Source organism: Monodelphis domestica, chromosome 4, assembly GCF_027887165.1.
Source record: "Monodelphis domestica isolate mMonDom1 chromosome 4, mMonDom1.pri, whole genome shotgun sequence".
Lineage (NCBI taxonomy): Eukaryota > Metazoa > Chordata > Mammalia > Didelphimorphia > Didelphidae > Monodelphis > Monodelphis domestica.
Window position 1 is genome coordinate 83,312,696 of NC_077230.1, and position 27,200 is coordinate 83,339,895.

The following is a 27,200-nucleotide window of genomic DNA, read 5'->3' on the forward strand; positions in this document are numbered from 1 at the left end:
CTCCAATGAATAATGTTTGGAAATGACCAAATAAAATAATGTTTAAAATAAATAAATAAATGTTAATCTAAAAAAAAACCACCAAAAAAAAAGGAATACTAAAGTGGAGGAATTCCATAGAGAGTAGAACAACCTCCAGGAAGTGATGCAGAGTGAGAGGAGCAGAAGCAGGACACCATTGTACACAGAGACTGATACACTGTGGTGCAATCGAAGGTAATGGACTTCTCCATTAGGGACAATGCAATGTCCCTGAACAATCTGAAGGGATCTATGAGAAAACACTATCCACAAGCAGAGGACAAATTGTGGGAGTAAAAACACCAAGTAAAGGCAACTGCTTGACTACAGGGGTGGAGGGGATATGACTGAGGAGAGACTCTAAATGAACACTCTAATGCAAATACCAACAACAGGGAAATGGGTTCGAATGATGGACACATGTGATACCCAGAGGAATTGCGAGTTGGCTATGGGAGGGGTGGTGGGAGGGGGGGGGAAGAAAATGATCTTTGTTTTCATTGAATAATGTTTGAAAATAACCAAATTTTAAAAAATAAGCACATGAAAAGTGTTCTAAATCCCTCCTAATCAGAGAAATGCAAATTAAAATAACTCTGAGGTACCACCTTACACCTAGCAGACTGGCCAATATGGCAGTAAAGGAAAGTGAAAAACCTTGGAGGGGATATGGCAAAAGAAGGACACTAATATACTACTGGTGGAGTTGTGAATTGATCCAACCATTCTGGAGGGCAATTTGGAACTATGCCCAAAGGACGATAAAAGACTGTCTGCCCTTTGATCCAGCCATAGCACTGCTGGGTTTGTAACCCAAAGAGATAATAAGGAAAAAGATTTGTACAAGAATATTCATAGCTGCGCTCTTTGTGGTGGCCAAAAATTGGAAAATGAGGGGCTGCCCTTCAATTGGGGAATGGCTGAACAAATTGTGGTATATGTTGGTGATGGAATACTATTGTGCTCAAAGGAATAACAAAGTAGAGGAATTCCATGGAGACTGGAACAACCTCCAGGAAGTGATGCAGAGTGAGAGGAGCAGAACCAGGAGAACATTATACACAGAGACTGATATACTGTGGTACAATTGGTAGACTTTTCTTCTGGCAGCAATGCAGTAATCCAGGACAATCTAGAGGAATTTATGAGAAAGAACACTATCCACATCTAGAGAAAGAACTGTGGAACCAGAAACAGAAGAAAAGAAGCTGCTTGATCACATGGTTCCATGGGGATATGGTTGGAGTTTTGGCATTAAAGATCACTCTATTGCAAATATGAATAACATGGAAATATGTTTTGAACAATGAAAAATGAAAAAAAAACCCAGTAGAACTGCTTGTCAGCTCTGGAAGGGGGGAAAGAAGAGGGATGGGAAAAATCATGAATCATATAACCATGGGAAAATATTATAAATAAATTAATTAAAATATATTTTAAAAAAGAAATTTTGGTAGGCAAGCAAAAGAAAAGACTCTCAACAAACTGAGCCACCTAGCTTTCCCCATACAGACAATTTTTAGATGAAGAAATCAAAGCTGTACATAGCCATATAAAAGATGTTCTAAATCATTATTGATTAGTGAAATACAAATCAAAACAACTCTGGGATATCATCTCACACCTATCAGTTTGGCTAAAATGATAAAAGGGCAAAATGACAAATGTGAGAGAGGATGTGGAAATATCCTTGGGGATTGGTCAGGACTATGAACTGATGCAACCATTCTGGAGAGCAATCTGAAATTATGACCAAATAGTTATAAACTTATGTATACCCTTTCATCCAGAAATGCCACAATTATGTTTGTTTCCTAAGATGATCAGAGAATAGGGAAAAGAACCTATATGTTCTAAAATATTTAAAGCTATCCTTGTGATGTCAAAGAACTGGAAATTATTAAGGGGATTCCATTAATTGAGGAAAGGTTAAATAAGTTGTGGCATATGTTTGTGATGAAATACTACTGTGCTTTTAAAAATGATCAGCAAGTTAATTTTTTTTAAATCATGAAAAGATCTGAATGGAATTTTGAAGAGTGAAATGAGCAGAACCAAGAGAACATTATTTATAGCAAAATAAATTCTGTCTGCCCACCCCCAGAGGAAGAACTGATACATAAAAACAAAAAGATATAATTAAGTGTGTGTGTGTGTGTGTGTGTGTGTGTGTGTGTGTGTGTGTGAGAAATGATGCCTTCTTTAGTATGGGGAGAGGATATAATTGGGAACTTTAATGTAATAAACAAATAATTATTTTTAAGTTGCCCTTTGCTGGCATAGGGTTGGGAAAGAGAGAGAGGGAAACAGCTTGGGACAAAAATAAAAATATATTTAAAACCATTAAAAATTTAAAAAAAGTAAAAAATAAAAATTTTGTTTAGAGATGAGGGACTAAATAGAAAGAATTACCTTGTTCCAAGGGTTTGTTGGATCTTGATGCAGTCTTTTCCCTAGGGTGTGACATCATACATTATTTTCTAATCAGTGTAAAGGTGAACTTAGGTGCTTTTGTTGCAATTTCCTCATTCTCCTTTGCTAACTTTTGACCAAGAGAATCATAGATTTAGCTTAAAGGGACCTTAGAGGTCATCTGTCCAAGTCATTAATTTTATAGGCTTGGAAACAAGACCAGGAAAATTAAGTGATGTGGCCAAGGTCACCCAGGTAATGTTAGATTTTTTGATTCCAAATAACAGGTGGCAATGTGCTGCTAAATATTTGTTGGCTATCCAGAAAAAAAAAAGTATGTACAATACACTCTTAGAGATATATTAAGAGCACAGAAAATCCAACCATCCTCAAAGTATATTAAAACTGAATTTAATTTGCATTATTAACATTTTCTCCATCACTTTAAGTCTAGACAAAAAACAAAACAAAAAATTAAGTCCTACTTACATCATTTGCTGAGAAAATTAAACACTAGACTCTCAAAAGCTGGTGAAGCTGGTTCTAGCACACCCTTTGGCTGTGTGCCTTACCAGGTAGGAAAAAATGGTGTTAGGGAGTAGCATAAAGTATTTTTACCCTATTAAATTACTAGAAAGAACAGAAACTGTGGGTCATAAGGGACTGTATTCTAGTCCCAACTCAGACAAGAGCTGACGAGACTATATGATCTTGGACAAAAATAATTTACTTTATTTCTCTGAGCCTCAGGCTCCTATTTATTATTTGCAAGGGGTTGTGTTAGATCAGAGATGGTGAATCTTTTACCGACTGAGTACTGGACCCCACCCCCTAGACCAAGTGCCCCACCCCCCACCAAGTGCTGGGAACTCCCTGCCTCTCCCCTACTCTACACAGGGGAGGGAGAAAGCACTCCCATTGGGTTGCTGAGCAGATGGGTGGGTGATATAAAAAAATGTCATCAGGTGCTGTTGAGAAGGGGAGGGGAGCAGCTCTCCGAGTCCCTATGCCTTTCTAGACACAAACTTTGGTGGGGGTGGGGGTAAGGGGGAGGGTGACTGTGTGCCCAAAGAGAGCCCATTGCATGCCATCTTTGGCACCCATGCCATCACTGTGTTAGATTTGTGTTAGGTTTGCCATCACTGTGTTAGATGATCTCTAAGTTTCCTTCTGATTTCAACATTGTCATTCAATATCTATTATCTTATAATTGGGTAAAGATGTATAAGTGTAAAGGCTACTGGTTTGTGTGGGGACGGAGAGGTAGATGACAGGCATGTTGCGGTATACACTGACATGTATGATACATATTGAAAAATGACTGAGGGCCTATCTTCCCATAAATTCCAGAAAAATTCCTATAGAGTTCTAAGAAACTTCTTGGCACCAAATAATAACTTCTCAATATCTGGGAAATTCAGAAATTTCAGTAAGCTTAGGGAAAAGATGGGCTGTAACTAACTCAGAAAGCCACTGGAAGAGTAGGTGGGGAAAATCACTTTCAGTGGTTGCTTTGTTGTCTCTTATACCTGAAAGATTGCCCCAGATTTCCCTTCTTAATCACAATGGATTTAATGAGATGAATATTCAAGTTAGTAATATCTCAATGTATCTGTACAGGGAGTGGCCCAAACGCATGCTAAGGGCACTCATGGGGCTAATAATTTAATGTTTGAAATGCCATCAAACAGGTAAAGTGAGGTTATTATAGTGCAGAATCAGGAATCCAGAAAGTCCCTATCCCAGGTCTATTTTTTTTTTTAATCTCTATGTATCTGTTTTATTTGTGGTGTTGGATGCTGAAGAAAATCAGAAGACCTTAATTTGAACACTGGCTTTGGCACTTCCTAGCTGAATGACTATGGACAACTCATATGACTTCTAGGAGCCTTATTTCTTCATCTTCAAAATGGGAATAACTATATCTTCACTGTATCCAAAGGACTATTGCACAAAAGTGCTTTAAGGTTTAAAAATATGATTTTCAAACTGACAAATATGACTAAAAAGAAATAATCAGCATTGGTTATTTAGAGAGTGGGGGAAAACTGGCACACTTTTATACTGTTGATGGATCTGTGGACTGGTTTAACCTTTGTAGAAAGCAATTTGGAATTTCACTTTTTCTGTTTCTGTCTCTGTCTTTCTTTCTTTACCCACATCTTTATCTGTCTGTCTCCGTATTATTGATCTATGCATCTATCATCTATTCATCTCTATCTCTATATATCTACAGTATATCCTTGCCTATTGTCCCTAAGGGGAGCCACTCCAATCATATACCTCAAAGACAGAAAGAAATAGCCCACGTGATCTGAAATATTCATAGCAATCTTTTTTTTTTTTTAATAGCAAAAAAGGGGAAACAAAGTAGGTGCCTGCCACTGGGAAATGATTAAACAGATTGTGGCACATGAATGTAATGGAATATTATTTTCCTGTAAGAAATGATGAATATGAAGAATTTAGAGACTGTTGGGAAAACATATAAACTGATACTACATTAAATAAACAGAAAGTCAGGAAAAACAATATTTGGAGTGACTACAACAATGTAACCTAAAAGAACAATAAAATCAAACCAAACTAAATGCTATGTCATACTCATGATCAGACTTGCCTCAATGAAGAGTTGAGAAAAACACACCTCATGTAGAATATTGTTTATTCTGTCAGACCTGATTGTTGGACTTTTGGCTTCCTTCCTTCCTCCCTCCCTCCCTCCCTCCCTCTCCCCCCCCCTTTCTTTCTTTCTCTGTTTGTTTGTTTCTCTCTCTCTGACTCTGTCTCTCTGTCTCTCTGTCTCTCTGTCTCTCTTTCTTTCTTTCTTTCTTTCTTTCTTTCTTTCTTTCTTTCTTTCTTTCTTTCTTTCTTTCTTTCTTTCTTTCTTTCTTTCTTAATAAGTCCATCCTTTCCATTTTAGGGTCATACAGTTAGGAAGTGTCTGTGGATTGAGCCCAGGTGATCCTACCTTTAGCCATGGCTCTCCCCAGTTTCTTTTTAATCTTTGTTACAAGGGAGGGCTCCTGAGAAGGAAAGGGTTATTTGGAAATAAGGTGATTTAAAAACAAAATACATCCATAAAAATAAACTTTAAAAAAGAAAAGGAAAAAATACAAAATGAAAAGAAAACGACACCCCACATTTAAAAAAATAAGTGATGGGCTCTGAATAGGGGAGGAGGAAGGACATAATGGGAAATGAACTGATGTAAGAACAAAACTCATCAATAAAAAATATGACATTTGTTTTCTTAAAGAAAATATGAATGCATTAAACTCGGACAGCTCAAAGGCTCCCCACGATCCCTTTTGAAAGGATGTGCCTTGCAGGCCATCCTAAGCCTTTCAAGATATCCTTCCTTTCTTCTTGTTTCTGCCTGGCCTTTGGGTGAAGTCTTCCTCCCTTCCCCCGGCTCAGTTTTCTCATCTGTAAAATAAAATTCCACTTGTAACATTCTCGGATCCTCCGACCATCTTTTACACATTCCTCAGCCCTTTCTGGAGAGGTACAAAGGGGAGGACGAAGTTCGTTCTCAGGGGTTAGGCGGTAGAAGATTCAGAAAGCGAAAAGTGCTCTGGGGCTCCGCTGGCCCGCCCCTGCTCTCGTCTTTCTTGCAACCCCCAAGGGCGCGGCCATCCTGGCCATAGCCTTCCCCTTTGCGCGGTTCTCTCATGGTAAGATCCCGAGCGGGACCAGAGCAGGCGCCTTGAACTTCACCCGATTGGTTGGCTGCCTAGGCTAAAGCTGTGCCCTACCCAAGACCATGGCCGAGTTCCAATCCAAGAGAGCTTTCTCTTGGACGCCACCCGGCCTGGCTTGCGAAGTGGAGGTATTTTGGTGGGGAAATGGGAAGGGGGACTTTGTCTCTCCGTGGTCTCCTTGGCACAGATACGGGGCACGAGCACACGGGGATTTTCCCAGGGATCCCTACGGCTACGCAACTAGCTGTGTGGGTGCCGGGTGCCCGGATCACAAGGCGAAATAGTTTCTGTTCCTTGTGTTTGGAGGACTCTGTGCATCGCCTGCTCTGGAACCACAGCGTCGAGCCAGGATTTCCTGACAATTGCGTCCAAAGCCCTGGATGAGGCTAGTGAGGGGCAGCCAGCCTCTCTCTTTTGTTTCTCTGCCTACGAAACCCCGGATTGTCAGGAAACCACTGTCTGGGCCTTATTTTAGAGCTTCCGATTCTGTAGCTGTGAAAGCGAAGGGGTCCTCACTCAGCCGGCTTATTTCCAAAGCATGCCCTACCCCCGGACGATCTTTCTGTAGGCTATGGTTTAGAAGAAGCAGCAAGAAATTGCGCTGTGGGGTCAGGAAAGGTTTGGGTTCAAAGATCAGTTCTGAGACTTATTTAGTTGTACGATTGCTGGCAAGTCACTTAATGTCTTGAAACTCAGTTCTCTTATCTGTAAAATGGAGATAAAGGCTCCCTACTTACTTGAGGAGGGAGAGCTAAGTCTGAGCAAATGCTGGCTCACCACTTACTGTTTATGTGGCAATGGGCAATCAGTCTCCCTGGGTCTCAGTTAGTTGCCTTATCTATAAAGTGAATGGGTGGTAATACCAGCTCTCTGTCTTTGATCTTATTTACCTCTGGAGGCCTCAGTTTCCTCATCTGAAATAATAATGATGATAGCTGGCATTTATACAGCACTTTAAGGTTTGCAAAGCATTTTAGAAATATGTAATTTGGTACAACAGAGCAACCCCGTGAAGTATTGTTGTTGTTCAGTCGTGCCCAATTCTTTTTGACTCCATGCCCTTCTGTGCCACTATCTCCAGAAGGCTAAGCTCACGTCCATTGCTTCTATGACAGTATCCGTGCATTGTATCCTCTACTGTGCCCTTTTCCTTTTTTCTTCAATCTTTACCACTTATGAAGTAAGTGCTATGACCATTCCCATTTTTGGATAAGTGACTCACCCAGGATCACACCCTTAGTGTGAGGCTGAATTTGAACTCAGGACTTCCTGACTCAAATACTCTAGCTATTCATGGATTAGATTAGATGACTCTTCACAATCCTTCCAGCTCTAAGTCTGCAATCATGTGACCTTTTTGAGTTGTTAGAAAGATTAAAGAAGGAATGTATGAAGTGCTTTATCATGTTAAATCTATTTGTAAATGGTAGCAACACAGTTTAAAGGCTAAGGCCCTGGAGATGATGTCAAGGAAGACTTGGGTGTCCATATTCTGTCTCTGACACTGACCATGTGATCATACCTGGGCAAAGTTCCTTCTTTTCGCTAAGTCTCAATTTGCACATCTCTGAAATGGGCATAATACCAGTAGGACATTTTTCACAGGGTTGCTGTCAGGTTAAAAATTAGATAATGGTAATAATAAATAACAAATTTGCTCTTTGCAGACCTTGAAAGGCTATGTTCAGTTGTTTCAGTTGTGTTCAACTCTCTGTGACCCCATTTGAGGTTTTCTTGGCAAAGATACTGGAATGGTTTGCCATTTTCTCTTCTAGTTCATTTTATAGATGAGGAATCCAAGGCAAACAGGACTTGTGTGGGGTCACACAGCTAGTGTGAGGCCAGATTTGAACTCAGGAAGAATCTTCCTGACTTCAGGTTTGGCAGTCTATCCACTGCCACCTAGCTGCCCTGAAGGACTATATAAAACACAATATCATTTTTATGATTGTTATTAGAATTGCGATAAAGACCATCTTAAATACTTGATGATGTTAATGGTAAATTGACCAATGACTGTGAAAGAAAAACCACACCTGGAAAGTTAGGGTACTGGCTCTGAAAATTCCCAAAGGAAAGCCCAGAGAAAGTAAAAACCCACCCAGTCTCTAGAGGGATTCGCCAAGAAAAGTTAGACTATTTAGGGTAGAAAGACCACTAGTTTGACAATCAGAAGTTTATAGATTAAGAGTTGGAAGGGGTGTTAGGTTTATCTATCCAACTCCTTTGTTTTATCATTGTGGAAAATTAAAACTAGAGAGATTGAGACTTGTCCAAGGTCACATGGAGAGTGATTGGTTGAGGTAGGATTTGAACTGAGGGCCTCTCACTGCAGATCCAATAGTCAAGAAGCATATTTAAGGGCTTATTATATATGCCAGACATTGTGCCAAGTGCCAGAGGTACAAAGAAAGGACAAAAACAGGCTTTCCAGGGGCAGCTAGGTGGTTCAGCTAGGACAGTCAGGCCTGGAGATGGGAAGTCCTGCATTCAAATCTAGCCTCAAATATTTCCTGGTTGTGTGATCCTGGGCAAGTCACTTAATCCCAATTGCCTAGCATCTACTGCTCTTCTGCCTTGGAATCAATATTAGTATTCTTTCTTTTTTTTATTTTTATTTTTTCAATTTCAAACATTGTTCCTTGGTTACACAAATCATTTTCTATTCCTCCTTCCCCTCTCCCCAACCCTTGCATATCCAATGTGCAGTTTCACTGGGTATCCCATGTGTTCTTGATCAGAACCCCTTTCCATGTTTTTGGTATTTGCACTAGGATGTTCATTTAGAGTCTATATCCTTAATCATATTCCTTTGACCCATGTATTCAAGCAGTTGTCTTTCTTCCGTGTTTTTACTCCCACAGTGTTTCCTCTGGATGTGGATAGTGTTTTTTCTCCTGTAACCCTCTGAGTTGTTCAGGATCACTGCATTGCACTAATGGGGAAGTTCATTACATTCGATTGTACCACAGTGTATCAGTCTCTGTATACAATGTTCTCCTGGTTCTGCTCCTTTCACTCTGCATCACTTCCTGGAGGTTGTTCCAGTCCCCATGGAATTCCTCCACTTTATTATTCCTTTTAGCACAATAGTATTCCATCACCAACATATATACCACAGTTTGTTCAGCCATTCCCCAATTGAAGGGCATCCCCTCATTTCCCAATTTTTTGCCACCACAAAGAGCGCAGCTATAAATATTCTTGTACAAGTCTTTTTCCTTATTATCTCTTTGGGGTACAGACCCAGCAGTGCTATGGCTGGATCAAAGGGCAGACAGTCTATTATCGCCCTTTGGGCATAGTTCCAAATTGCCCTCCAGAATGGTTGGATCAATTCACAACTCCACTAGCAATGAATTAGTGTCCCTACTTTGCCACATCCCCTCCAGCATTCATTACTTTTCTCTGCTGTCATGTTAGCCAATCTGCTAGGTGTGAGGTGATACCTCAGAGTTGTTTTGATTTGCATCTCTCTGATTATAAGAGATCTAGAACACTTTTTCATGTGCTTATTAATAGTTTTGATTTCTTTAACTGAAAATTGCCTATTCATGTCCCTTGCCTATATATCAATTGGAGAATGACTTGATTTTTTTGTACAATTGATTTAGCTTTTTGTAAATTTGAGTAGTTAGACCTTTGTCAGAGGTTTTTGTTATGAAGATTGTTTCCCAGTTTGTTATTTCCCTTCTGATTTTGGTTACATTGGTTTTGTTTGTACAAAACCTTTTTAATTTGATGTAGTCAAAATTATTTATTTTACATTTTGTGTCTCTTTCTAAGTCTTGCTTGGTTTTAAAATCTTTCCCTTCCCAAAGATCTGACATGTATACTATTCTGTGTTCACCTAATTTACTTATAGTTTCCTTCTTTATGTTCAGGTCATTCACCCATTCTGAGTTTATCTTGGTGTAGGATGTGAGGTGTTGATCCAAACCTAATTTCTCCCACACTGTCTTCCAATTTTCCCAGCAATTTTTATCGAATAGTGGATTTTTGTCCCAAAAGCTAGGATCGTTGGATTTGTCATAGACTGTTTTGCTGAGGTCATTTACCCCAAGTCTATTCCACTGATCCTCCTTTCTGTCTCTTAGCCAGTACCAAATTGTTTTGATGACCACTGCTTTATAGTATAATTTGAGATCTGGGACTGCAAGTCCTCCTTCCTTTGCATTTTCTTTTCATTAATTCCCTGGATATCCTTGATCTTTTGTTCTTCCAAATGAACTTAGTTATGGTTTTTTCTAATTCCATAAAAAAAGTTTTTTGGAAGTTCGATGGGTATGGCACTAAATAAATAGATAATTTTGGGCAGGATGGTCATTTTTATTATGTTAGCTCTTCCTACCCATGAGCAGTTAATATTTTCCCAATTGTTCAGATCTAGTTTTAGTTGTGTGGAAAGTGTTTTGTAGTTGTGTTCATATAGTTCCTGTGTTTATCTCAGCAGATAGATTCCTAAGTATTTTATATTGTCTAAAGTGATTTTGTATGGGATTTCTCTTTCTAATTCCTGCTGCTGCAATGTGTTGGAGATATATAGAAATGCTGATGACTTATGTGGGATTATTTTGTATCCTGCTACTTTGCTAAAGTTGTTGATTATTTCCACTAGCTTTTTAGTTGGTTCCCTAGGATTCTTTAATTAGACCATCATATCATCCGCAAAGAGTGATAGCTTGGTCTCCTCATTGCCAATTTTAATACCTTCAATTTCCTTTTCTTCTCTAATTGCTACTGCTAGTGTTTTAGTACAATGTTAAATAATACAGGTGATAATGGGCATCCTTGTTTCACTCCTGATCTTATTGGGAATGCATCCAAGTTTATCCCCATTGCAGATGATGCTGGCTGATGGTTTTAGATAGATATGGTTTATTATTTTTAGGAAAGGCCCTTCTATTCCTGTACTTTCTAGTGTTTTTAATAGGAATGAGTGTTGTATTTTTTCAAAGGCTTTTTCTGCATCTGTTGAGATAATCATGTGATTTTTGTTGGTTTGCATGTTGATATGGTCAATTATGTGTTTTATTAGGTTTTCCTAATACTGAACCATCTTTGCATTCCTGGTATAAATCCTACCTGATCATAGTGAATAATCCTCCCGATCACTTGCTGGAGTCTTTTTGCCAGTATCCTATTTAAGATTTTTGAATCTATGTTCATTAGGGAGATTGGTCTGTAGTTTTCTTTTTCTGTTTTTGACCTGCCTGGCTTTGGAATCAGTACCATATTTGTGTCATAAAAGGAATTTGGTAGAACTCCCTCTTTGCTTATTATGTCAAATAGTTTGTATTGTATTGGGATTAGCTGTTCTTTGAATGTTTTATAGAATTCACTTGTGAATCAGGCCCTGGAGATTTTTTCCTTAGGGAGTTCTTTGATGGCCTGTTTGATTTCTTTTTCTGATAAGGGATTATTTAAGAGTTCTATTTCTTCTTCTGTTAGTCTAGGCAATTTATAGTTTTGTAAATATTCATCCATGTCACCTAGATTGGCATATTTATTGCCATATAATTGGGAAAAATAGTTTTTAATGATTGTCTTAATTTCCTCTTCATTGGAGGTGAGGTCCCCCTTTTCATCTATGATACTATTAATTTGCTTTTCTTCTTTCCCTTTTTTAATTAAATTGACCAGTACTTTGTTTATTTTGTTTGTTTTTTCAAAATACCAGCTTCTAGTCTTATTTATTAGTTCAATAGTTCTGTCACTTTTGATTTTATTAATTTCTCCCTTAATTTTTAGGATTTCTAATTTGGTTTTCTGCTTGGGGGTTTTTAATTTGGTCACTTTCAAGTTTTTTGATTTGCATGTCCAATTCATTGATCTCTATCCTCCCTAATTTGTTAATATATGAACTCAGGGGTATACATTTTCCTCTGAGTACTGCTGTGGCTGCATCCCATAAGGTTTGAAAGGATGTCTCGCCGTTGTCATTTTCTTCAATGAAATTATTAATTGTTTTTATGATTTCTTCTCTAACTATCCGATTTTGGAGAATCATATTATTTAATGTCCAATTGATTTTTGATTTGGCTCTTCATGTACCCTTACTGATCATTATTTTTATTGCCTTATGATCTGAAAAGTTTGCGTTATTATTTCTGCTTTTCTGCATTTGAATGCCATGTTTTTATGGCCTAGTATATGGTCAATCTTTGTGAATGTGCCATTTGCTGCTGAAGAGAAGTTGTATTCCTTTTTGTCCCTATTTATTTTTCTCCATATATCTATTAACTCTAATTTTCCTAAGATTTCATTCACCTCTTTTACCTCTTTTATTTTTTGATTTGATTTATCTAAATTTGATAGTGATTGGTTCAGGTCTCCCACTAGTATAGTTTTACTATCTATTTCCTCCTTCAATTCTCCTAGTTTCTCCATTAGAAATTTTGGGGGGGGGGTGCTATACCATTTGGTGCATACATGTTGATTAGTGATATTTCCTCATTGTCTATACTCCCTTTTATTGGGATGTATTTACCTTCCCTATTCCTTTTGATCAGGTCTGTTTTTGCTTTGACTTTGTCAGATATCATGATTGCAACTCTTGCCTTCTTTCTGTCAGTTGAGGCCCAATAGGTCTTACTCCAACCTTTAATTCTGATCTTGTGAATATCTACCCGTCTCATGTATGTTTCTTGTAGACAACATATGGTAAGATTCTGGATTCTAATCTACTCTGCTATTCGTCTATGTTTTATGGGTGAGTTCATCCCATTCCCATTCAAAGTTATGATTGTCACTTGTGAATTCCCTAGCATTTTGATATCCTCCTGTAGTTCTGACCTTTCTTCTTTTTCTATATCCTTTTAAAACAGTGGTTTACTTTTAATCAGTCCCCCTAATCTCCTCCCTTAATATGCTTCCCTTTCTGGCCCCTCCCTTTTTGTTCCCTCCTTGTTTGTTTTTTTTTAGGGTCTGTTAATTTCCCTCCCCCCTCTTCTTCCTTCCCTTTTTGTATTCCCTCTCCCTAACCCCTTAGTTTTAGCTTCTCCTTTACCCTGCTGGATAAGATAGAATTCAATATCCCAATGGATCTAGATGCTCTTCCCTCTCAGAGTTGATTTCACTGAGAGTAAGGTTTAAGTATTACCTATTAGCACTTTCTTCCTCTCCTTCTTGTAAGAGTATTCTTCCCTTCCCCTTCCCATGTGTATCTTTGTGTGAAAAAGATTATTCTATTTAATTTATTTCTATTTCTTCAAGTATCTCTTGGTACCATCATTGATTCCCCCCCCAACTCTTTTTCTTTTTGCCCATATCATCTTAATGCCCCAATCTTTCCCTATGCGTGATTCTTCTAATTACTCTAATAATGAATACAATTTTTGAGAGTTACAAATAACATTTCCCCATAATATTAATATATATAATCTGATCTAATTGTAGCCCTTAAAGAAGAGAGTTTGAATTAAAAAAAAAACATTTTCCCCTTTTCCTTCTCTTTCTTATTTACCTTTTCATGTTTCTCTTGACCTTTGTGTTTGGATATCAAACTTTCCACTTAGTTCTGATCTTTTCTTTACAAATACTTGGAAGTCTACTATTTTGTTGAATGCCCATACTTTCTTCTGGATGTATATAGTCAGTTTTGATGGATAGGTGATTCTTGGTTGAAGACCCAGTTCTCTGCCTTTCTGAATATAGTGTTCAAGGCCTTGCGGTCCTTTAGTGTGGAAGCTACCAGGTCTTGTGTGATCCCGATTGATGTTCTTTGATATCTGAATTGTCTCTTTTTTGACTCCTTGTAAAACTTTCTCCTTAGCTTGGAACCTCTTGAATTTGGCAATTACATTCCCGGGAGTTGTCTTTTGGGTATTTAGTATAGAGGGTGTTCTATGAACTCTTTCAATGTCTATTTCCCCCCTTGTTCAAGAACTTCAGGGAAATTTTCTTGGATGATTTCTTGTAGTATGGTGTCAAGATTTCCATTTATTTCTGGTTTTTCAGGTAGACCAATGATTCTCAAATTGTCTCTCCTTCCTCTGTTTTCCTGATCTGTCACTTTGTCAGTGAGATATTTCATGTTTTCTGGTCTTTAAAGACTGGTTTTCATTTTCAGTTTGGTCTGCCCTGCGTTTTGTGGCTTCCAGCTGTTTCTCCAATTGGGAGTTCTTGTCTCTCAGACTGTTGATCTCTCTTTGTTGATCTCCCATTTTTCTTGCCAGATCTCAGACTGTTGATCTCCCATTTTTCTTGCCAGAAGGTTTCCATCTTTTGGATAAGCTACAATTTGATTTCTTCCAGAGTTTGTGGACAATTTCCATTTTCTTGTGAAGGTTTTGATTTTGTTTGAATTTCATCCTCTTTTTCCTCTGTAGCTTGGGTTTTCCCTCTATAAAAATTTTCAAGGGTCACTGTCTCCTTCATGTTTTTTCTTGGAGGGTTGGACTTGGGCACAATGAGCCATCCCTTAGGTGATTTTCCCTTTCCTTTTTAGTCAGAAATCTGAGTGAGATGAGCAGTTTCTCTGTTTGTAGATTTAAGGAGTGAGGCTTTTGCCTGAGGCAAGCTCTCTAATCTCCACAGCCTTCACTGTTCACTAGAGTGCCCACCGTCTGTGCTCTCTCCAGTGCACAGAGGTTTCCTGTGTAACTGCTCTCAGGGGTATGTCCCCGGCTGTCCTAGTAAGCTCCCAAGGACCTAGGAGTGCCCCTTCCTCACTCTAGAGGAGTCTTTCCCTCACTCGCTGTTTCTGGTGCGTGCTGGTTCTGACTAGATGAGGTGGGGGTGGGTAGATCGGCTCACTTTGGGTGCAAGCTTTTTCTCCTTCTTATAGTGTGGAAATGCTCAAACCTCACGCACCTTCAGTGTTGTACCCTACTGTAGAGTCCCTCCATTCTTCTGAAGATGGTTTTTATGTTCTTTTGAGGTAGTCTATTTCGTTGGGTGCTGGGGAGAGGAAGCGACTCGCATCTAGATTGCCGCCATGCTTACCCGGAAGTCATTAGTATTCTTTCTAAGACAGAAGGTAAGCATTAAAAACAAAGAAAAACAGTGCTGCCTTCAAGGAGTTTATATTCTTAAAAAAAAAGTTTTTTGAATGAACAAAAATCAATTTTCCTCTATTGCCCCTACTAAAAAAAAAAAGACCAACAAAATCTCTGCAATACACCCAGTCTAGTAAAACAAATTCTTCCCTTGGCCACGTCCAAAGAAGTTACATTCTAATATGACTTAAACAGCCAAGTGGCAAGGAAGATAGAATACCGGGTCTGAAATCAGAAAATCCTGAGTTCAAATTTCCTTGCTATTGAATTCAGACTTGTCCTTGGACAAATTACTCAAGTCCTATTTGTTCAGTGTCCTCCAGTGTGCCAGGAGAATGATAATAACACCTACTTCCCAGGGATGTTCTGAGGACTAATTGGGACAACAGTTTAAAGCCATTAGCACAATGCCTGGCACATAGCAAATGCTAATTAATGGGGGTCACTAATGTAATACAATTAATAAAGGTTATTAATGGGGTAGCTAACATGGACATAGAAAGGCCAGTGCATAATATATAAAGTCAATGTAAGGTAGCATCAGATGGTAAGGCACCATATATTTTGAGGACATGAAGAAGGTGGTTTGTGAAGTAAGACTGGAAAGGGTTCAGGGATTCTAAGAAATAGAGATGAGAGGGACAATAGTCCAGTCCTGGGAGAGAGTAAAAACAGAAACTAAGGTTTCCATTGCAATAGGTTGCATGAGAAGGAATGAAGGACTAAATTCAGTGAACATGATGCCTGGCAAATAGTTGGTGCTTAATAAAAGTTTATTGAATTGAACTAAGCTGATAGCTGTGTAAGGGGAGAAAAAGGGAAGTATGCAAGAGATGTTGTGGAGAAAGAAATTCTATGATTTGGAAATTGAATATGGTAGAATTAAAAGGGTTTGGGGGAGGGCAGCTAGGTAGCTTGGAGAACCAGACCTAGAGGCAGGAGGCTCTAGGTTCAAATCTGGCCTCAGACACTTCCTAGTTGTGTGACCCTGAGCAAGTCACTTAACCACCAGTGCCTAGCCCTTACTGCTCTTCTGCTTTGGAATCAATACATAATATTGATTCTTAGTCAGAAGGTAGAGCTGTTTTTTTTTAAAGGCAGGCAGGGAGGCAGATTGGGAAAGACTTTCTATAAAAGATGTGATTTCAGTTGGGATTTAAAGGAAGCTAGGGAGGTCTGTAGGTAGAGCAGAGGAGGGAAGGTGTGTGTGTGTGTGTGTGTGTGTGTGTGTGTGTGTGTGTGTGTGTGTGTACCCGGAAATTATTTGCATAAGAAAAGAAAATTGAACCCACAGGAGCTGATGAGATCATTGAGTGAATTAGTAAATATATATGTGAAACTATGACAAAGCCTTGGGGGATTGTTGTTGCTCAGTGGTGTCCAACTCTTTGTAACCCCATTTCGGAGTTTTCTTGGCAAAGATATTGGAGCGGTATTCCATTTCCTTCTCTAGACCATTTTATAGATGAACAACCAAGACAAACAGGATCAAGTGCCTTGTCTAAAGTCACACAGCTACCAGGTGTCCGAGGTCAGACTTGAACTCGGGAAGATAAGTCTTCCTGACTCCAGGTCTGGCACTCCAGCCACTGCACCACCCTGATGCCCCAGAAAAAGACAAACCTAAGGATAGAAGGAAAAGGTATATATAAAAGGTCTTGGCAAAGAGAAAGGTCACAGTTTCAACAGATGCTGGAGTTGAGGGAACTCTCAGGAGATGGCTTCCATAGTTTTGGTAACGTATGTGGAGAGGTCTTCAGTGAACAGGGTAATGGCATCAGAGGCTTGAGGAGTGGAAAAAGGGGTTCGGAACAGTCAGTGTGGTTATTTGATAAGATCCAGTAACCCAGGGTGGACACAGTCTTAGGCAAACATACCGTCTACATATATTGTGTGCAGAATACTGTATGAGAAACTAGCAAAAATATAAGTTTGGGATAGGAAACAGAGCCTGTTCTCAAAGGAGTTTAGGATAAGACAACATCAATAGCTATAACATGCAAGATTACATGCAAAGTATAAGGCAATTAGAGAGGAATGAAGCAAAATGCTTTATGAGATCTGAGGAGTACAATAATTCTGAGTATGCTACTTGTAGGCACTGTGTGACCTGTTGGATATTTCAAGAGCGACATAGTAAAAGGAGAATATTATTTAACTAGACTGGACCTCTTACAGAATTAAACTGGACTCATAGATGGACTGTTCCTTTCCTTTCTATATTGTACAGATTTCCCCAAAGAAGACACACCATTTGGGACACATCATGTCCACAGGACTGCTAGAGAGATATGTGGCTGCCATGGTATTAAGTGCAGTTGGTGACTCCTTGGGATACTTTAATAGGAAATGGGAGTTCCTGTTGAATGGGGAGCTAATCCACCAGCAGCTTGCCAAGCTTGGAGGACTGGATGCCATCAACATTGAAGGCTGGAGAGTCAGTGATGACACAGTGATGCACCTGGCAACGGCAGAAGCCCTCATAACTGCTGGGAAAGAAGAGGACTTGACTCGGGTGTATTCCCTGATAGCAAGACACTATAAAGAATGCATGGATGACATGGATGGCAGAGCTCCAGGTAGTCATTGTTTTGGGGACTGGGAAGTTAAATATGTTTATGCAGAAGAGAGATGTTGGTTGAATTAGATTGGGATATGGAGCAATTCTTCTGGTCCTTCAACTATTCCCAGTCCATTTTATAAAATAGATGTAACTCCAACAAGAAAAAATGGAAGAACTCTAAATTGGAGTCAGCGGACCTAGTTTCAAGTCCTGCCTCTGCTATTTGCTACCTAGGTAACATTCGGCAAATCACAACTTTTCAGGGCCTTAGTTTTCTCATCTGTAAAATAAATTATCTGACTAGGATGGCTTCATTTCCCATTCTAAATCTATCATCCTATAACATTACAAGGAAATTGATGCAGGCCAGTTTTCCTGGAGGTATTTAAATGACATTTTCTAGCGAATATAATCTACTACTTTTGTTGCCCTTGCCAAGGAGAGGGGTTTCCTATATCTGGAATCCAGTCTGCTTTCGTTTTTCCAACATTCAATATCTTGCATCAGCTATTTCCTGGATATATTCTCTTTGATATCACAGAGTAAACATTAATTCAGCATGCCCCACATTGAACAACTCATCATCTTTTCCCCTGTGAATCGCTTCTCTCCAATTTTTACTTCTCCATTTCTGTGGATGATTCCACCACCTATTATCAAGTCATAGTTTCTTTTGACTCTTCTATACCCGTTACTGTACCTTCCACCCAATTGCCAAGTTTCTTTGACTCTACTGCCTCAATATCCCTTACTTTCAATAAAGGCAGCTTGTTGGGTTAGAGGCAGCATGATATAATTCATAGTGTTGGATTTGGGAGTCAGGAAGGCTCCTGAGTCAAATTTCACTTCAGATATTTACTAGCTGTGTGTGACCCTGGACAAACTTTTCATCTCTTAGTGCAATCAGTTTCTTCTGTAAAATTGGGGGGATGGACTTGATCATCCCTAAGGGCCCTTTTCACTAAATTTAAGATTGATCTTTTCTGTTCCCACTGCACCTATAGTTTAGACCTTCCTTTTTTCTTGTATCAACTTTTATAATAGTCTTCTAACTTCCTACCTCCAAGCTCTTCCCTCTCTGATGAATCACCCAAATCACCTTCTACTCTGATCCTGTCCTTCCTTTTCCCAGAAACCTTCAGGAACTCTCTACTGCCTACCAAAGGCTTTCAGTTCTTGTATTTACGACCTTCCACAATCTGATACTGGTTGACTTCTCCAATCTCATCAGACTGTCCTATTATACATTTTGCCTCTTTTTGCCTTTTATTTTCTGTATGCCATTTGGCATTTGAACCTTTATTTAGACTATTCCTTATGCCCGAAATGGACTTCTCCCACTCCATCCTTATCTCTATTTGTTGAAGTCCCTCTTTTCCTTTAAGGCCCAGCTCAGGATCCACCTCTCCTAGGAAACCTTCCTTCCACCTCCATGAGTGAAAGGCATCTTTCTCATGAACATTTCTCACAGCACTTTGCCTAAACCTCTTCGTTGTCCTTTAGTACAATCTCACGAATCTTAGCTAGTTGTATATACAGACCTTCCCTATATAGGCGAACCGTCCCCACCTGCCTGCTTAGATTTTAGACATCTTTTCACCTTTCCATCCCTAATGCCTAGCGTAGAGCTACTTGTCAACGATTAGATAAGATACGTACCCAAAGAGCTTCACCCACTTAAAAGCTGTAAGTGCTAGCTGTTATTATTATGGCAATTATTGTTGAATTGAAATAACTCCTTTGAGAAAACATAAACTTTCCTATTTCAACCTGCACTGGTACAAGGCTTTGCTAAAAAAACAAACAAGCCATCACAAGTAACCTATCTCAGACTATTTACTGCATCAGGGAGAGGGGGAGAGAATCTGAATCACAAAATGTCAGAAAACAGTTGTCCAAAATGGTTTCTACATGTGTTTGAAAAAAGATTTAAGTTAAAAAAATGTAAACTCATGAATCTATTAAGAAAGAACCCCCACAGGACAATGTTCAGATTTCTGAAGTCTACACTAAATTAACTGTATCTGGTTTCACATTTTTAATAGTTTCTTTTTTCTACTTCATTTTTAAAAGATTTTATTTTTTCAGTTATATGTAATAACAATTTTCAACATACACTTTCTGAAATTACAAGCTCTAAATTGTCTGTTTCTGTCTTTTTCCTCCTCCCTCTCAGAGATAGTAAGCAATTTGATCTGGATTATACATGTATTATCATGCAAAATGTTCTGATTTCAATCTTGGGCATAAGCCCTAGGAGAAAAACATGACCAAAGTAGGAAAAAAAATTGGTTTTAGAGTTGGAAGACTTGAGCTGACATCCAAAATCCAACACTGACTGGTCCTGGCACCTTGGGGAAAAGATTACTTTTTTATGTTGCACTTGAACATAAAAGCAATAATACTTTGACATAAAACTGCCATAAAATTAAAAATAGTAATGATAGCTTGCATTGCTACATGGCAGATTATAGGATCATACATATAGAAATAGAAAGAGTTTTAGAAGCCATTATCACAGATAGTATTTATATGGTACCTACAATGTAGCACCATGGATAGAGTCAGAAAGACCTGAGTTCAAATTTGACCTCAAAAACTTACTAGCTGTATGACTCTGGGTAAGTCATTTTGCCCTGTTTGCCTCAGTTTCTTCATCTGTCAAATGTGCTGGGGAAAGAAATGGTAAACCATTCCAGTATCTGCCAAGAAAATCCCAAATGGGGTCATGAAGAGTCATATACAACTGAAACAATAACAATAACAATATGTGCCAGGCACATAGTGCTAAGTGCTTTAGAAATATCCTCTGGTTTGATCCTCACAACAATCCTGAGAAGTAGGTGCTATTATGATCCCCATTTCAAAGGTGAAGAAACTGATGCATACAGAGACTTAGTGACCCAATGATTTATCTGCTGCACCACTTTGTTGCTATCAGGTTAAAACTCTGGTTTACCAATAGGTAGGCTGAGTCTCAAAGAGGGCAAATGATTTTCTAAGGGTCATCTAGTAAGTGTTATGGGTGAGATTTGAACTCAAGGCTTCCTGATCCCAAGTCAAGTGCCCCATTCTTTAATTGATGCTGCCTCCCTGGGTCTAGAGTCCATTCTTTTTGATGTCTACTGCTCTTTAGACCTAGTTGTCTTCCTGTGATTCTTAGAAACTACAGTTGCTAAAACTTCTGTTAGAAAACAAATTCATCTGTTGTCTAATGATGTTGAATGATAAGTTGGATTGAGTGACTTTAAACTTTGCTGTGTGCTTTGCCTTTTCCTCGAAGGTGTTTCATAAGCCTCAATCCTCCACTTCTTTTTGAATGCAGTTTTTTGTCTCAAGTCTTATAAGTGATGGAAAAGAAAAGGGAGCTTTAAAAAAACTCTTTCTTTCCATCTTGGAAAGAACATTGCATATTGTTTCCAAGGCAGAAGAGCAGTAAGACCTAGGCAATGAGGGTTAAGTGACTTGCCTAAGGTCACACAGCTAGGAAGTATATGAGGCCAGATTTGAACCTAAGATCTCCTGTCTCTAGACCTGCCTCGATCCACTGAGCCACCTAGCTGCTCCTAAGGAAGCTATTCTTGAAGAGTGACACTAACACTTGGGGACATTAGTTCTGAAAGAATGCCAATGGGAAAGAGCATAGGTATTCAGCCTCCATTGTCAATAGTTCCATGGGTAGCATACAGCTGAAGGATGCTGATTCTGATCAGAGGCCCAGATCCTTACAAGCCCCAACTATCTAGAGAACTTTTAGACAAAGAGCTGGTATGGCAGTAATAGGAGGCTTCCCTATCACAAGTAAGGGGATAAAATGGGGTAGTGAGGATCAAAACAAGGATATTCCCTGGGGCTGTCTAAGGGAAATGAGAAATGAGAAGCAGGGACCCAAGAGACCCCAGGAAACTTAACTCCAACTGTGCAGAGGCAGCTGGTGACATGGTGGTAACCTGAGCTCAAATCCAGCCTCAGACATTAGCTGTGTGATGCTGGGCAAACTGCTCAATTACCATCTTCCTCAATTTCCCCAACTGTAAAATGGGTATAGTAATAACCCCTCTGAGGTGTGGGCAGCTAGGGGGTACAGTGGATAGAGTGCTAGACTTGCAGTCAGGAAGAATCATCTTTTTGAGTTCAAATCTGGCCTTCCATGTGACTCTAGAGTAGTCACTTAACTCTGTTTGCTTCAGTTTGCTCATCTATAAAATGAACTGGAGGAGGAAATGGCAAACCACTCCAGTATCTTTGCCAAGAAAACCTCTAATGGGTTCATGAAGATGGTCACAACTGAAATGACTGAACAACAACTCCCAGGGCTGTAGTGAGAATCAAATGAGATGATATTTGTAAAGTACTTGATACAGACTTTTCTACTTTCTTCCCCCTTAGTCCTCACTAAACACGCTCAGGGAAGGGGGAGCAACCCATCCAGGTTAATTAAGCCTGACTGTACAGGCACCCACAAGGCTACAGACAAATTAGTCCAATGGGTTTCCCCAGCCCACAGCTGGTGCTGATGTGCTCCCTACCCTAATCCTTTCCAGGTACTGCCAGTGTGTCCAATGCATTGAAGTTGGAGCCAGATGAACCCGATGGTTGGAGGATTCCATTCAACAAACATGAAGGGGGCTGTGGCGCTGCCATGCGTGCCATGTGCATTGGACTAAGGTTCCCCCACCCTGAGCAGCAGGACACTCTGATCCAAGTGAGCATCGAGAGCGGCCGCATGACCCATCACCATCCCACTGGCTACCTTGGGGCTGTCGCCTCTGCTCTCTTTACTGCTTATGCAGTGAATGGCAAGCCACCTCAGGAATGGGGAAAGGGATTGATGGAGGTGCTACCAAAAGCCAAAAACTACATTGTCCAGGCTGGTTATTATGTGAAGGAGAATCTCGAATCCTGGTGAGTCAGTATGCATGTGTGTGCTATTTGATGGTTTCCAGGATGTCTTGGTCACATGGTGGGATTAACAAAGTGTTTTCCAACCAGTGACTTAGAGTTGGTACCTTTATCTTCTCCCTGAGTCAGACCCCTCTTTGTCCACTCAGGTTTTCAGGTTTATTTACAGCAAAAGCTACTAAAAAGTTGGCTCTAGTGAGAGGATCTCAGTTTCAATCTTACCCTTAATGTTCATGCTTTCAAAGTCTATGTAAACCAATGATAACCAAGGTGATCCACGTGAACATACAAATGATCGATCTAAGCCTACCTACCCCCTCTGCCCCCAACCCCCCATTATTTGCCTACTTAACTAACATAGTGCTTTCCAGTTTCCATTTGCTGAGTGGCATCTACACATTGTGGTGATTTTCATGACGTATTTGTTTGTGTAAATGCAAAGATATCCTTTTTTCCATCTCTTGATTCATGATGCTGATGTAATTGCAATACTTGGTGACGGTCCTTGAGAACTGACTTTTTTCCACTTGCTAATTTTGCAGTGTAGGAAACCAGTTGGGAGTAGCTACATAACTTCCTTTTCTCCCTCATGTTCTGGAGTTCACTCCACATTACTGTTTTTAGAATAAGAAAGGCACTGCAGATTTCTCCTGAAGTCACCCATTGGTTGTGGTTTGGTGAGAGTCTAGCGTTCCCCCTTAAAATGTGAAACCTAACATAACACCCCTCCCCTCCCAACAGCTCCCGTGAAGATCTGAGTTTCATTTCCTATCTTGTTATTCATACTAATCTACTTTGTATCTGTTTCATATGTTGCCCCTCATTCACCTTAAGAGACTTTAAGATTCTTGGGATCAGGGAATAGTTCATTTTTCTCTTTGTGTTCAGGTCATCATAGCTCAATTCTTGTCCTATAGGAAGTACTCAGTGCTTGCTGAATTGAATTCCTTTAGTTGCAAGAAATCCGATTTTGAGTGGATAGATATTTGTATCTGTAGGTATAGACATGTCTCATAGATCAATGCCCTCATCTTACCTTTGGGAAAACACTCCCAGAGAAATTAAGTGGCTTGTCAAGGTCACACAGATAGTAAAAAATAGAGGTGGAATTTGAACCCAGATTCTCTAACTCTAGAACCATTATTTTTCTCTTATACTTTACATCTACCTACCTACCTACCTACCTACCTACTTGTCTCTCTCTAATTATCTATCTACCTCTCTCTCTCTCTCTCTCTCTCTCTCTCTCTCTCTCTCTCTCTCTCTCTCTCTCTCTCTCTTTCTCTCTCTCTCTCCCTCTCCCTCCCCCCCCATATAGCCATGTCATATATCTATCCATGTTTGCCTGCCCGTCATCTATGTCTATAAATTATATATCTCTCTCTATCCATCCTTATTTATCTGCCACGTATACCTATCTGTCCATCTTTGTCTACCTTGTTTTGTCATCTATCTTTGTCTCTCTCTATCATCTGCCCATTTATCCATCTCTATCTTCTGTCTGTCATCTATCTCTGATCATCTCTTTCTTATCTATATCCATCTCTGCCTACTTTTCTATAATCTTTCTGTTATCTAACCAACTGTCTGGCTCTCTATCATTTGTCTATCCATATCCATCATTCTATCATCTATCATCTCTGCCCATCCATCTCTGTCTTTCCATTCCTCTATCGTAGTGTCTATCTAATCTATCTAACCATTGCTGTCTATCTTCTGTCTATTATCTGTCTAGACATCTCTCTCATCTGTATCCTTCTTTGTCTACCTTTCATCTGTCTGTCATGTATTGATCAATCCATCTCTCTCTCTCTCTCTCTCTCTCTCTCTCTCTCTCTCTCTCTCTCTCTCTCTCCATCCATCATCTGTCTATCTTTCTATCTATCTCTATCCATTCTTATCTATTCATCAATCTACTTATCTACATCTTTCATATGTCTAACTAATCATGTCTGTCTATCTAGCCATCCTTATCTATCTATTTTTCTGGAGTGTTTTGTTTGGAGCCCAGATTCTTGGGTTCAGATCACAACTCTGATTTTGCTTGTGACCATGGGCAATTCATTGATCCTCTCCAAGCCTTATTTTCCACTTTCGTAAAGTGGGGAATGTCACGTGCACTATAGTACCTACCTCTCAGGATTGTTGTAGGGAAAGTACTTCCGAAATCCCACTCAAGCTTCATAGAAATGTGAATAATTTTTTTTTTTCTGCAGGCTACCAGTTTGCAATTTTCTTTAGTAAGGCATCTGCCCTGGCTTCTTACTGTTGCTCATTGACTATGGGATTCAGAGTTTCCTATAGATTTTTTCCTTATTTTTTTACTACAGGGACTACTTCCAAGATCAATGGGAAAAATACTTGAAACTTCGAGGGATTTCAAATGGTGGACCTCCTACTTTTCCAGAGCTCTTTGGTGTGAAAGAGAGAGACGAATTCTATAAGTCAGTGAGTTATTCTGGCTGGGGAGGCAGTAGTGGACATGATGCCCCTCTAATCGCCTATGATGCCATCCTTGCTGCAGAAGACTCTTGGAAGGAACTTGCTCACCGGGCTTTTTTCCATGGTGGAGACAGTGACTCTACAGCTGCCATTGCTGGCTGCTGGTGGGGGGTCATGCATGGATTTAAAGGGGTTAGCCCCTCCAACTATAAAAGATTAGAATATAAAGACAGATTGGAGAAAGCAGCCAGGGCTCTGTATGCTCTCCAGTCAAAGGAAAGTTCAGTTATTACCCATTAGGAAGAAACACAATTTTTTCCTCATTGGTTATACCTCTTGGTTGAGAGAGAGATTGATCATAAGCCCCTTTTTGTCTAATTTAGCACTCAGTACAGTATCTTTCATACAGGAAGCACTTAAACGTTTACTGAATGACAGATTGACAATGATGCTTCACCTTTTCCAAAGCCAAGAGATTTAACTAAGTAGTCAGGAGAATCTAAAGCCTTAAGTTGTGTTACCTTTGGAAGATTGTTTCATGGCCGTCCTATTTCCTGGCCCATATGCAGTCCCATACCGGGGGAGCCATATAGTCATTATTCTCTTGAACTTCAAGAGTGACATGGCCAGAATTCTAAAAGAAATCTGATCTAGTGCTTCAAGAGAGAAGGTGGAGACAGTAGTAGGGTCTTGGCCTTCTCTTGCAAGCTTAAATCAAAGATATAGAGCAAATATAAATATAAAGATATAGAGTAGGGGAGTTGAGGGAGGGGGGAAGGAGAAGGAAGGGGAGAGCTCAAATATGGACACGGATTCACAGGATTTTGAATTGCATCTATTCACTTGGGGATCTATTAAGCATCAGGAGCTGGGGACAGGGCAGGTGAGGCCATCGTTTGTTTTAATGGCCAGTGAAGTTGCTAAACAATACCAATGGCAGGGGCAGGAGGGTGGACGCTGTGTCTCTGTGTTGTGCTTTAACATTGATTATCACCTGGTTGCAGACCACAATTAAAAATGTTTTCAGTGGCAGAGGACATCAAAGTTTCTTTGTTTCAAATGGCCTCTAGGTCTTTGCTAACAGTAGGGTGCATGTTCCAGCTTTCCAGTTACATCCACCAAGACAAGAAAAGGAACTGTCTTTTAAAAGAAAGGGCACAAGATCAGAGAGTCCACTCATATTTGATTTAATTGCGTGCAAATGTGGTACATGTCTACACTGCTTTATTACTCAAGGGAATACACTCTTAATATAGGGAAAAAGAACAAAAAACAAATAAAAACTGGTCCTGGGATGTCATGCTGATTAGATGACTAACCCACAAGTAAAAGTAAAAGGGAGGAGATGTGTTACTGCTGTTTCGCTTCTGTAGCTATATTTGCATACATGTGCAGGCACTCAGGGAGACAGAAAATCAGGTGAAACATTGCCCTGATCTCACGAAGTTTAACATCTAGCAGTGTGGAGGAATTTCTTTAACGGAGCTTGTTCAAGCTGCTTCGTGCATTAAAAAAACAAAAACAAAAACAAACAAACAAACACAAAAAACCAACCCTTACAGTCCATCTTAGACTCAATACTGTGTAGCAGTTCCTATGGAGAAGAGTGGCAAGGGCGGGCAGTGGGGTTAAGTGAATTACTCAGGGTCCACAGCTAGGAAGTGTCTGAGTCTGGATTTGAATCTAGAACCTCCCATCTCTAGACTGGCTCCCAATCCATGGAGACATTTAGCTGCCTGCCCCTTGCTTCATGTATTTTAAAGCAAGGTGTATGTGGAACCATGATTATAGTCTGTGATTTCTGTGTGTTCTAGTAAATGACATTTTCTGCGTAGGCATTCATAACAAAATATTTTGACCCGCGGGATTTTCATAGGGCCCACCTTTCTGTCATCTTGTTCCCCTCAGCCTTACTCACTTCCCTTTACATAGCTTCTATCTCACTAATTGAGCAGACTGGAACATCTGCCTCCCACAAGTTTCTCTGAAGAAGCCTTAGAGTACTATGGAATGAAAAGAGCCCCAGAAAGGAGACCTTTATTGGGTTTTAAATTTCCAAAGGTGTGTCTTGACTTCCTTGAAGTCCAAGAGCATGTGGGTTGCCCTCACTGAGTACAAGCCTCCATATGTCCTAGATGCTCCTCAATAGTTCTGATT

At 39.7% G+C, this 27,200-nt stretch overlaps 1 protein-coding gene across 4 annotated transcripts; it reads left to right on the forward strand.

Moving 5' to 3' along the window:
- The first annotated feature begins 5,981 nt into the window (after positions 1-5,981).
- Positions 5,982-26,075, forward strand: ADPRH (ADP-ribosylarginine hydrolase). 4 transcript variants are annotated; one of them, XM_056793497.1, is made up of 5 exons: positions 6,135-6,265; positions 15,023-15,117; positions 17,367-17,715; positions 22,244-22,604; positions 24,932-26,075. In XM_056793497.1, exons 2-5 carry the CDS (start codon positions 15,076-15,078, stop codon positions 25,341-25,343), a joined length of 1,164 nt encoding a protein of 387 aa, XP_056649475.1. In that variant the 5' UTR covers positions 6,135-6,265; positions 15,023-15,075; the 3' UTR covers positions 25,344-26,075. The 4 variants fall into 4 exon arrangements, with proteins under 4 accessions (XP_007493796.2, XP_007493795.2, XP_056649475.1 ...); XM_056793498.1 differs by having other exon boundaries at positions 6,162-6,265; positions 15,019-15,117; XM_007493734.3 differs by lacking the exons at positions 6,135-6,265; positions 15,023-15,117 and adding an exon at positions 5,982-6,110.
- Positions 26,076-27,200: the final 1,125 nt, after the last annotated feature.

Coding starts and splice junctions, on each gene's coding strand:
- ADPRH (XM_007493733.3), top strand. CDS start 6,200: ATGGCCGAGTTCCAATCCAAGAGAGCTTTCTCTTGGACGCCACCCGGC. Junction 6,266..17,366: donor GCCTGGCTTGCGAAGTGGAG/GTATTTTGGTGG, acceptor TATATTGTACAG/ATTTCCCCAAAGAAGACACA. Junction 22,605..24,931: donor AAGGAGAATCTCGAATCCTG/GTGAGTCAGTAT, acceptor TTTTTACTACAG/GGACTACTTCCAAGATCAAT.